Source organism: Trichophyton benhamiae (assembly GCF_000151125.1).
Source record: "Trichophyton benhamiae CBS 112371 chromosome Unknown contig01462.26, whole genome shotgun sequence".
In the NCBI taxonomy this organism is placed as follows: domain Eukaryota; kingdom Fungi; phylum Ascomycota; class Eurotiomycetes; order Onygenales; family Arthrodermataceae; genus Trichophyton; species Trichophyton benhamiae.
In genome coordinates this window covers 274,144-285,069 of record NW_003315085.1, presented here as the reverse complement: position 1 = coordinate 285,069, position 10,926 = coordinate 274,144, and the positions used below count along the sequence as shown (strand labels likewise).

General features: G+C 51.7%; 4 protein-coding genes across 4 annotated transcripts; 3 read left to right on the top strand and 1 right to left on the bottom strand.

Moving 5' to 3' along the window:
* Window positions 1-289: 289 nt before the first annotated feature.
* Window positions 290-2,033, top strand: ARB_02702 (uncharacterized protein; the record flags this gene model as incomplete). The annotated part of the gene is made up of 5 exons (XM_003011134.1): window positions 290-335; window positions 419-549; window positions 613-820; window positions 897-1,183; window positions 1,257-2,033. The coding sequence occupies 5 exons, from the start codon at window positions 290-292 to the stop codon at window positions 2,031-2,033; spliced, it is 1,449 nt and encodes a 482-aa protein (XP_003011180.1).
* A 2,359-nt stretch (window positions 2,034-4,392) lies between these two features.
* ARB_02701 (extracellular cellulase CelA/allergen Asp F7-like, putative) lies at window positions 4,393-5,280 on the top strand (the record flags this gene model as incomplete). Its single annotated transcript, XM_003011133.1, has 2 exons — window positions 4,393-5,168; window positions 5,190-5,280. The coding sequence occupies 2 exons, from the start codon at window positions 4,393-4,395 to the stop codon at window positions 5,278-5,280; spliced, it is 867 nt and encodes a 288-aa protein (XP_003011179.1).
* Window positions 5,281-6,019: 739 nt separating this feature from the next.
* Window positions 6,020-6,274, bottom strand: ARB_02700 (uncharacterized protein; the record flags this gene model as incomplete). The annotated part of the gene is made up of 1 exon (XM_003011132.1): window positions 6,020-6,274. The coding sequence occupies one exon, from the start codon at window positions 6,272-6,274 to the stop codon at window positions 6,020-6,022; it is 255 nt and encodes an 84-aa protein (XP_003011178.1).
* Window positions 6,275-7,760: 1,486 nt separating this feature from the next.
* On the top strand, window positions 7,761-10,894 carry ARB_02699 (integral membrane protein PTH11-like, putative; the record flags this gene model as incomplete). Its single annotated transcript, XM_003011131.1, has 5 exons — window positions 7,761-7,931; window positions 7,980-8,111; window positions 8,215-8,683; window positions 8,767-9,928; window positions 9,997-10,894. 5 exons carry the CDS (start codon window positions 7,761-7,763, stop codon window positions 10,892-10,894), a joined length of 2,832 nt encoding a protein of 943 aa, XP_003011177.1.
* Window positions 10,895-10,926: the final 32 nt, after the last annotated feature.

Below are 10,926 nucleotides of genomic sequence, written 5' to 3'. Positions count from 1 at the left end.
AAATTGTCTTGAGCCTCCATCCAAGCTCATGAGTCTGGCTGGGTTTATTAAGCTATTAACCTTTCCCTCGTCCTTCATCGTCATCCTCATATTTTCTTCCTACCTGCTCCTATCTCACCCTTTGCTCCATCTCATGTTCCCCGGCTGCTGGCCTCTTAGATCCCTGTTATCTTTATCAAGCTCATAGCTACCGACACATCGACAACCGCATCCACTTAGCGATCGCAGGATTTCCTGTTCAGCGTCAACATAAACAGAGATAGAGAGGAAATCTTGATAAGGAGTAAACATGTCCAACTTGCCCATGGAGCCAGAGTTCGAGCAGGCCTATAAAGGTTAGTGCTGATATGATGACGTACTTTGAGTCGATCTCGATGAGAAAGAGTTGAAGGCAGGACCCTAACAAGGTGATATATAGAGCTTGCTTGGACACTCGAGAACTCGACCATCTTCCAGAAACACCCGGAGTACAGGAAGGCATTGCTCGTTGCCTCTATCCCGGAGCGAATAATCCAGTTCCGTGTCACATGGGAGGATGACAAGGGCCAAGTAGGCTGATTCCAATGCACACGGGTAAAGGTAGAGGAAGGTGCTGACAAGCTGGTGTTATAGCTGCAAGTCAACCGGGGCTACCGGGTGCAGTTCAACTCAGCCCTGGGTCCGTACAAGGGTGGCCTGCGATTCCATCCAACAGGTGAGATGGTATCCCACCTATTCTTACCGGGGAAGAATAATAAGCTAACATTGGTTGATGCAGTTAACTTGTCCATCCTGAAGTTCCTGGGCTTTGAGCAGATCTTCAAGAATGCTCTCACAGGTCGTACGTATCCTCTTCGGTAGTATTGTTTCTGACAGCGGTCGAGAGTGGCCGGGCTAATCTAATAGCTGTATGGTAGTGAACATGGGTGGTGGTAAAGGAGGCGCTGATTTCGATCCAAAGGGGAAATCTGACAACGAGATTCGGAAATTCTGCAGCGCGTTCATGATGGAGCTAAGCAAGCACATTGGAGCGGATGTCGATGTGCCGGCTGGTGACATCGGAGTTGGTGGTCGCGAGATCGGGTTCCTCTTTGGCGCTTACAAAAGGCAGAGACATATCTGGGAAGGAGTGCTGACCGGAAAGGGAAACAGCTGGGGCGGAAGTCTGATCCGACCAGAGGCGACTGGATACGGCCTTGTCTATGTGAGTCTCCTGATCTAAATGATTTTGTGCGATGATGATGCATGATTGCTAACAAGGCAATGCTGCTGTATAGTATGTCCAGCACATGATCAAGCACGCCACGAATGGTTCGGAGAGCTTCGAAGGCAAGCGAGTAGCTATATCTGGATCAGGGAACGTGGCTCAATATGCTGCCCTCAAGGTGATCGAGTTTGGCGGCATTGTTGTCTCTCTCAGTGACAGCAAGGGCAGCTTCATTGTCCGGGGCGGCGAGGACTCCTCCATCACCCCCGAGGAGATCCGCTTGATTATGGCACTCAAGGATGAGAGGAAGCCGCTATCCGGCATTGCGAGCCATGAAGCCTTTGCCAGCAGATGCGAATATATCGAAGGTGCAAGACCATGGATTCACGTTGGCAAAGTGGATGTTGTGCTTCCATGCGCAACTCAGAACGAAGTCTCAGGTGAAGAAGCCAAAGTGCTTGTGGCTAACGGCGCACGCTTTGTCGCCGAAGGATCCAACATGGGCTGCACGTTGGACGCCATTGAACACTTCGAGGCGCACAGAAATGAACACAAGCGTGATCAGGGCGCAGTGTGGTACGCGCCTGGAAAAGCAGCAAATGCGGGAGGAGTTGCAGTCAGTGGGTTGGAGATGGCTCAGAACTCCCAGAGACTGACGTGGACTGCAGAGGAAGTGGACGGGAAGTTGCAGGCTATCATGAAGGAATGCTTTGAGACTGGGTTGAGGACAGCGAAGGAGTACACGGAGGTGGAGGATGAAAAGCTACCATCTCTGGTGGCAGGAAGCAACATTGCAGGTTTCATCAAGGTATCTGAAGCCATGCGAGACCACGGTGATTGGTTCTGAACAAAAGAAAGAGGCCTTCCTTCTTTTTTGTGAAAAACTTTCGGCTGTTTCTGTTGGCGTTCTGGTGCCATTACTATTCCCGGATCTTTTTCCGTTCTAACATTGTGATTCCTTCATCTCGGGCTGGGTATTTGACATGGCAGATTCCTTGATTTTTCTTGTATGCACCGAATGGACATATCACGGCGTGGGACTTAGAATGTCATATTTTCCTTGCCCCGAGTGCAACACACATACAACATCCCATTTTTTCCATCGAGGCACCGAATATTATTTCTATTGCTTTTTTTTTAATGTTTATTTTATTCCCTGTTTCTTTTGGCGTAGAATGCTCAAGTGACAATTGGTGACATGTTCTATTTTGAGCCAAAATTTTCTTTTCTCTCTCGTTCTCTGACGGAGACTTGCAGGGCACTTTATTATATTATTTTAGGGCGTGTTGGAATCCCACAACTGGTACTCACCGTAACCATGCATGAGGTAAACGAGCGTGCATGGGAAGACTTGATGGGCTGGAAATGAAAAAAAGTATCATCATGACCGTATATATACCGGCAGTCGCAGTCTGCGCTCGCTCCGAGATACGAGAGCGTAAAAATACGCGCTGGATGGCGAGGGCCAGCACCTTGAGAGACCAGCCAGCTCAGCCTTGGACATGGGTTTGCGTGGATTTCTCTGGGAGTGGAGCAAGGGCGGGATGGACTCCATAATTGATGGCTGTCAGCCCCATGAGCGCTGGGCCTTGACAGCCATGTCGACGCCGACGCTGACGCTGACACTGACGCCGATGCCGCCGTCGTTGCGGTTGTGATGAGATGTTCTTCGTAAGTAGATGAAGATGAAGTCGAAGAGATGTAGTTAAAGATGCCGAAAGGGGCAAGGCGGTGAAGAGCGGCAGCAGGGGCTCAACTTCGACTTCAACTTCAGCTTTTCTTCTTCTCTCAGCTTCACAACGTTGACAAGACGCAGCAGGATGATGACAGCGACGGACAGGCGAGAGAGGAGCGAATTGAAGAGCCGACTGGCGTCTCCGGGATGCACCTCTGAGCTGCTGGAACGTGGCAGCGAGGGGAGATCGCACACCAAAGGAAGCGGTCACGTCGAGACTGGCAGCCAGCGCATAGAGTGCTGTCGAGACGCCCGGATGCCGAGAGGTTGGGCTCCGAGACGCCCGATTCCTGGTTGAAGCCCCTGTCCCCTGCCTGGTTCATGATCTTCTCGGACTCTGCCCTCTGATTCTGAATCCCCTATCGCCACGAACCAGCGCCAACAGAAGCCAGAGGGACAGCCAGCGGGAGCCAGAACGGTCTCTTATCCTCCACGAAAAGCACGAAAAATAGCCTCCAAAGCAGGGACTCCACGATAAGAAAATGCAAACCCACAGTAAAGTTGAGGAACCTCGCAGTGGAGGACGGGCTTTCGTGATATTATTGGTGGCCCTCGCGAGATGAGTGGCTTACAGCGCGGATGCTGAGTGGATGACGGCGCAGGAACATAAAGTGATATGCGGCCGATCCTGGTTTCAGACGTCCAAAAAAATCCCTTTGCAGGATCTTTTCCCCCTCCAACGACTCTGCCTCTTGCTCAGCAGTCGTACCAACCTACACACACCGCCAGCCGGCCCTCCATAAGCAGTGTAAACGGAATGCGGGAAATTCCTCCGCGCAGGACAATTGCAGGACAATTAGACCAACAGGAGAGACAGGAGGACGGCTTGAGGCAGCGCCCCGTATCATTATTCTGATTCAGCAGCAAGCAGAGAGGACGCCATGTCAGCCGCGTCTCTTGGATGGTGGCGGCTAGTCAGGAAGCGGGCTAGGCTCAGGGGTCAGAAAGCGAAAAAAAAGGCTCTTCTCGTACATCAGGCACACTTCCAGGGGCTGTGGCCAGTAAGCGTTGCCGTATGGCTCCTTTGCTCTGCCTCGATGCTTTGTTGGCGCTGTGGGAAGTGTCGTTGCTCAAGGGCTGCATTATTAGCCTTCCGAACCCTTTATCTACCCTGCCCTCTCCCGCTCCTCGTCCGTCTCTCTTCTTTCTTCCTTCTCTCTCTCCCTCGCTCCCTCTCTTGTTCGTTACCAACATTCTCTCGTACCAAGCCATTCTCTCTCTCTTTTCCAGAGCAGCTTGACTCTTGCGGCACAGCATTCCTTTTGGTGTCCTTGACTCTCGTCCGTCTCTACTCACTCTCTCTCTCAACTCTTTGCCTGGTGCATTGTGTTCATTTTTTTGGAATCGCTTGGTCCGATTCTCAACCGTCTTTCTGAACATACAAACCGTCCTTTACAGCTCACTCTTTGGCTGTCTGTCCCTCGTCGAACGAGAAATATCACATATATCTATAAAAAGAACCACCGTCGAAATGGCTCCCCAGTTCCTCAAGGCCCTCACTGTCGCCACGGCTCTCGGCGCTACTCTCGCGACCGCACTTCCGGTCCAGCCGAAACCCACCGTCTGGCACACTACCACCCAGGTCGTTGTCAAGACCATCACCAAGACCGCGACTGTTCACGGCACTCCAGGACCTGACTACACTGTCCCGCCAGCCTACACCACGCCAGCTGCCCCGACTGTCCCAACTGACGCTCCACAGCAGCCCTCGTACACGCCAGTTCCTTCGGCTCCAACACCCTCTTCCAGCAGCTCTTACAGTGCCCCTGCTGAGCCTTCGTCCTCTTCCGTCCCCGCTCCTCCCCCACCGCCACCAACCACCACCTCTACTCCTGCTCCAGAGCCAACGACCTCCACCACTCCTCCTCCACCTCCACCGGCCATGACCACCCCACCACCACCACCACCTCCACCAGCTACCAAGCCACCAGTTGTCAGCATCCCACCAATTGGCGGCGGAGGCAGCACCTACACTGGTCCATGTGCTGCCGGCTCTCCTTGCACCGGTGAAATCACCTTCTACGACGGTGGTCTCGGTGCTTGCGGTACCAACATTGACACCAACGGCGAGGATGCCATTGCTCTCCCCATCGAGCTCATGGGCCCTCTCAGCAACAACAACCCATACTGTGGAAAGCAGGTCCAGATCTCCTACAAGGGCAAGACCGCTACTGCTACTGTCAAGGACAAGTGTGCTGGCTGTACCGGAAACAACATCGACATGACCCGCTTCCTCTTCTACAAGTTGTAAGTTATTCTCACTTTTAGAATTCGGTTCCCGGTGGCATTTACTAACTCTTCAAACAGCGGTGTCGAGGCTGATGGCCGTATCCACGGTGTCGAATGGCACTTCATCTAAGCTATATCCTACCCGTCATGGGGGACTGATATAGTTTAGGCACTTGCCTTTTGCAGTTTCTTGTACATCTAGCAGTTTGTTTGCTCACTCCCCATGAAACTAGACGTCTTCAAACTCTTTTGTCTTCATCTTTTTTCTTGGGAGAAAGTTATGGGGATAGCATAGCATTCTTTTTCTTTTTGCGCTGTTTCTCATGGGACGGGATGGGGTTATCGGGGAATTCTGGCTTGGAGATACTTCATCATTCGCTTTTCGCTTCGTTCCTGCTTTGTCTCTCATCTCGAGGACATTCGCGGGCCCTCTTTTCTTTTTCACTTCTATACCGTCCTGTCTACGACTTTTTTACCTTTCATCCAGCCGATTGCAGCAATGCTGCATGATTTACATTGACCACTTCGACCTTTTTCCCCCTTCTCTGCACAAAATGTTTTCTGTTCCTGTTTTATGGAACCCAGATAGAATGGATTACGACAAACACGAAATCTACTTTTATGACTTTTCTTCATTTTTCTTTGCCATTCTTCCCTTTGCCGAGTCAAGTCATCCAGCTGATCCATTCCGTCTGTTGCTCCTTGTTACCTTCGTTCGTGTGGAATAGAACTTGCTCCCACTTTCCTGTGTCTTACCGTCATCTCATCATCGTCACTCGTTCATACTGCTTTTGCTCTGTAGTTTTGACCGCCAGTTTCACCCAACGGGCCGTAGTTCAGGGGGTTTCCCGTGTGTAAACATCTTGATATCAACAGCAGCAACACTTAACACCACCAGCGACAACAGCAACAACAACAACAACAACATCATCATCATCATCATCATCATCATCGCCAGCAACAACTGCCGGCACCATCACACGAGCAGCCCCAAGACAGGGATGGATCTGAATATCGGTGTCAGAGACTCGCTGTCTCGGAGGATTATTACCTATCGCATCCATAGCACCCCTACTCCCTGACAACGGCGTCCATGGCTTGCATGCAGCAAATAATACATCCATAGCTACAGCTTAACTTCTTGCTCTACATCCCATCATCATACTTACATCGCTTGCCATCAAGCTCCAGGTTAAAGCTTCGGCTCCAGGTACAGATCGAGCATGATATCCTGCACATCACTCTTATATTTTCGGCCGGGTTGGCCTTCTACCTTTCTTTTTCCCTTCTTGTTTCTCTAACTAGCGGACTAGCTCTGCTTCTGCTGTTCGCCGAAGCTGTTGTCTGTCGACCGCCGTGTCAGTTGCCAGTCCTAGTGCTCCCTCCCCCGCGGATCAGCCCGTTTCACTGACCAAAACCAGGTAGATACCGCTCTCCAAGACGAGACAATCCCCGATCGTGATCTCCCTCTCCTCCCAACAGCAAGACAAGGGACGGGGGCGGGCGGGTGAGCGGACGAACCGCGCGAATCAAGGAAAGGCAGGCCAGCGATAAAGTGGTGAAAAATGGGACGTCTTTGGTGGGAACGAGCGCCACGTATCACGAAACGGATCGAGGCTGAAATCAACGAACTGCGCCGGGCCTAAGGAGAGAGAGGAGAGAAGATGGGATCGAAGCTGCAGAAAATACTCTCGATGAGATCGCCTCTTCGCCAAATTCGACTGGACGGCCGGGCGAACCATGGTTTCTTTTGGACTTGGGCCCTTTCTTTTCCCTTGCAAGCCTCTCCACCGAGTGTCTCCATCGCCCTCGCACTACCTGCAGACTAACGTGTCTGGGCAACAGACTAGCTGGGGGCCGAGGACTGGAATGGACGCTGGGTGGCTGCCCAGCCGGTGGTGCTGCATCTCATGATGAGGAGACGTGAGGGAATCGATACGGGGTTTGCGCCGCTGGTGCGAGGGAAGGCGATAGTATTGTGGTGATGATCCGTCCATGGCCTCTTCTTTCATTCCCTCTCGAACAACGGACGCTTGACGGCCTCAGATCCTTCGTCTGGTCTCCTCCTGGGCTGCCGCTTGTGGGATTTTTTTTTTGTCCTACCTAACGTTCCTGTTGCCGGCCGGGGGGTGGAAAAGCTGTCGACGCTCTTTGTTTAGGGAGGAGGCATTTTGCTTCTTCCAGGGGAGTTTGATAGACGGCGGATGCGCGCCCACGCATGTGAGTTGTGTCTATTATACGGGGCCTCGAGTCAGATTCGCCTGCTTTGACCCTTCGCCGCCTGGCTCTCGATCTCGCCGTCTCCTCCTCTCCCCCATATTGTTATTATTATTATTCAACTAGTTCGTTTCTATCTCCTTCTTCTCCGTCGGCCTCGTTTTCCCATCTCGCAACCTTCTTTTTCGCTATAACCTTCTTTTCTTCCCTTTCGTCCTTCTTCCAACCGTCTTTTTTTTTTTTTCTCTAATCCTTCTTCTCTTCTCTTCTCTGTCTCTCTGTCTCTCTCCTTCTCTCAGTCCCTTCAATCGTTTGACCTTCTATTTCCTTCACTCTTCGCTGGTTTTGATGCATGGATGGGATCGATAGTGACGCTGCTACGGTGAGCAGAGAATGGCCATGGAACTAGATCATGAGTCGGACCATGGCCACGGGGTGGCCATGTTCACCGTGACACTGGTCGTAGTGGTGCTGTCCGCTTGCTCGGTTACGCTTCGACTGGCTTCTCGACTGTATCTGCGGCAGGCCGTGAAGATTCGTGATTATATGATTGTGCTGGCATGGGTAAGTCGGTAACTCGGTCGTGAAATCGCAATTGCTAACAACGCCCAGATAACCGCATTTGGCCTGTCATTTTCCATTCTCTATGGGACCTACAAAGGGTTTGGCATCAAGGTGGACTTCATCCCACCGGATCTACGGCCCCTGCTGAAGAAGGGGTTATATGCATTCTCGGTCCTCTACGTATGTGCTGTCTCTCATTAATTACCATGTCCCGACATCCCGGGATTCTCAGCCTCCTCAACCGCTAACCTGGGTCCTTCTTTTATATTTCATTATATAACAGAATCCTACTTTGATGTTGACTAAGACGTCGGTTTTGCTGTACTATGTCGAGAGCATACCCAAAACCCGCGCCTTTCGGTTGGCTACCTATGCAACTCTCTTTGTGGTCAACGCCGCCGGCCTGGCTCTGCTGCTTCTCAACGTCTTCCGCTGCAAGCCCGTCCGCTCGGCGTACACTTACCCGGCTGCGAATGAATCGGTGTGCACCAACTTCGTTGACCTCAATCTAGCATCTGTCCCCCTTAACGTTGTGACAGACTTCGCTATCCTTGTACTACCTCTACCCGTCCTTTCGCAGATGACGTTGCCTTTCAGCCACAGGACCGCTGTTGCGCTCATGTTCACTGCCGGTGCCATATTCACCACCATTACCCTCATCCGCACTGCAATGCTGCAGCATGCACACATCGCCCAGGTCCAGGCCAAGGAGGCTGTCGAGTGGGACGGCGTAGACGAGAATGAGTTTCCCTGTATGTCTTACAACATCTGCATCTCTTCTTCCTTTCCGATGGTCCTAGATAACTAACAATCTATGTCACATTGATAACTGTAGGGCATGCATCGGAATCATTCATGTGGTCAGCTGTTGAGGTGAATGTTGGTATCATCTGTACCTGTGTCCCCATGTTGAAACAGTTGGCCAGCCGGCTGTTTGCCGAATTCTCCGGGAAATCCCACCGGTTTGCGTCGCGCAGAGACATCAAGGAGAAAGCGCCTATGAGGCGGCCATTCGACCGACGGGACTCCGTGACCTCTCCATCTCTCGTCTTCGATGAAAATAGGCGGTCATGTAGTCCTGATTCAGGATACAGTGATGTGGATGTCCAGGCTAGTTACAGAGAGTCTAGGTCTAAGAGATGCCATTCTCACCATCTAAGCCAAGACAGCTTCCATGACAGAGGCGCTGTCAAGCCAAAGAGGACTAAAAGCATGCTGGAACTCACCAACAAGGAGGCACTGCCCTTTTTGACGGCGATAATCTTCTTACTCTTTCTCTGGGGGTTCGGGTACGGCCTACTCAATACTGTCAATTTCCGCTTCTTAATTGAAGCAAAGGCAACCTACGCTAAAGCGATCGGCCTACATGCCGCATACTTTGCCGGCTACCTCATCGGACCGGCAGTAGCTGGCTATCTACTAAAGAAGACTACCTTCAAACTCACCTTTATTGTTGGACTGTGTCTATATGCCTGCGGCATTCTAATTTCGTGGACTTCTGCAGTGCTTACTTCCTTTGAAACATACGTCTTTTCGAACGTTGTCACCGGTGCTGGCATGGCTATTGTCCAGACGACGTCTCATCCCTTCCTCGCGCTGTGTGGACCGCAGGAATATGCTGAAATGCGCCTTAACATCGCCCTCGGCTTCCAGTCAATTGGCAGTGTGATATCTTCCATATTGGCCAAGAAGGCATTTTCTCTTAGAACGATCGACGCCCATGACCTTGTACAGATGAAGTGGGCCTACTTTGCCATGGCTCTGCTTCATATCCTCTTAGCCATAGCGATGCATTATCTCTCTCTGCCCGAAGCAAATGATAATCAACTGGCAGACCTCGCACGCCAGCGCCAAATGGCCAACTCTGCCAAGATTTATGATATCCGTGTCGTCTGGGTTACCTTGGGGTTGGCCGTTTTTGCCCAGTTCCTCTTCGTTGGCGGTTCAGAGGGCATCAACGTGCACTTCAGGAAGCTTGCCAGACGGACCAGAATCAAGTAAGTCTTCTGAACATAACTTACACTGCCATGGCTATATTCTGACTTCTTCACTTTTTTCTTCTCAGAAATGTCACGCCGTTCGAGTCACAGGCACTTGGCTTTGCGCTCTTCGCCGTTGGGCGGTTTGCAACTGTTGCTCTACAATTAGTTGCGAAACCACGCGTTATTCTTTCGATACTTTATCTCGGCCTCATTGGATGTGCGATAGCGGCTGTAACCATCCACGGACGACTTGCTATGATCGGGGCTTTGGGCACATACTTCTTTGGAAGCGGCATCTACGGCCTCACCTTCGCCATCGCCCTCCGTGGCATGGGCCATCATACCAAAACAGCTTCTGCCTTCTTAACAGCTGCAGTCTCCGGCGGTGCAGTGTTCACTTGCGTCCAGCGAGCCGTCGCCAACAGCCGAGGAGTTCAGTTTTCCTTTATTGTTCCTGCCGTCTTATTCACCGCTTGCTTGATCTTCCCGATATACCTAAACACCTTCGCCCCAGCAAAGAGACATACCGATCCCACGCTGAAAAATCACCGGGCAAGGGGCACTAGCGTGGCATTCCATCCTACCCAGAACGATCGTGGAGAAGGCTTCGCGGTCCCGGAATCAATATTCCCTTCTCAAGAAACAATCGCACGCGTCGTTCAGAAGTCGCAGGATCGCTCGTCGGCGCACATACCGACGTCGCCCACACAAGCACCGAAACGTGCAAAGGGCCATTACCGCAGTGGTGGTCTAATGCATAGCCTGTCATCGTGGCATGCATCTTTGAGATCCCCAACTTCGGACAGGGCATCCTGCGAACCGAGCCGGTCGTCGGGCAGGTGGGACAGGGGCTCCAGGTCCGAAAGGAGATGGCCGCCGGGCCCGTCCTCTCCTTCGGTCGAGTTGGACAAGGTTAATGCACGACAAAGCTCGGATTACTATTATTACCGTGCAGGAGAGGTGTATAAGGATATCAGATGATCGCAATCGGCATTTAGCGCGGCGCATTTTTG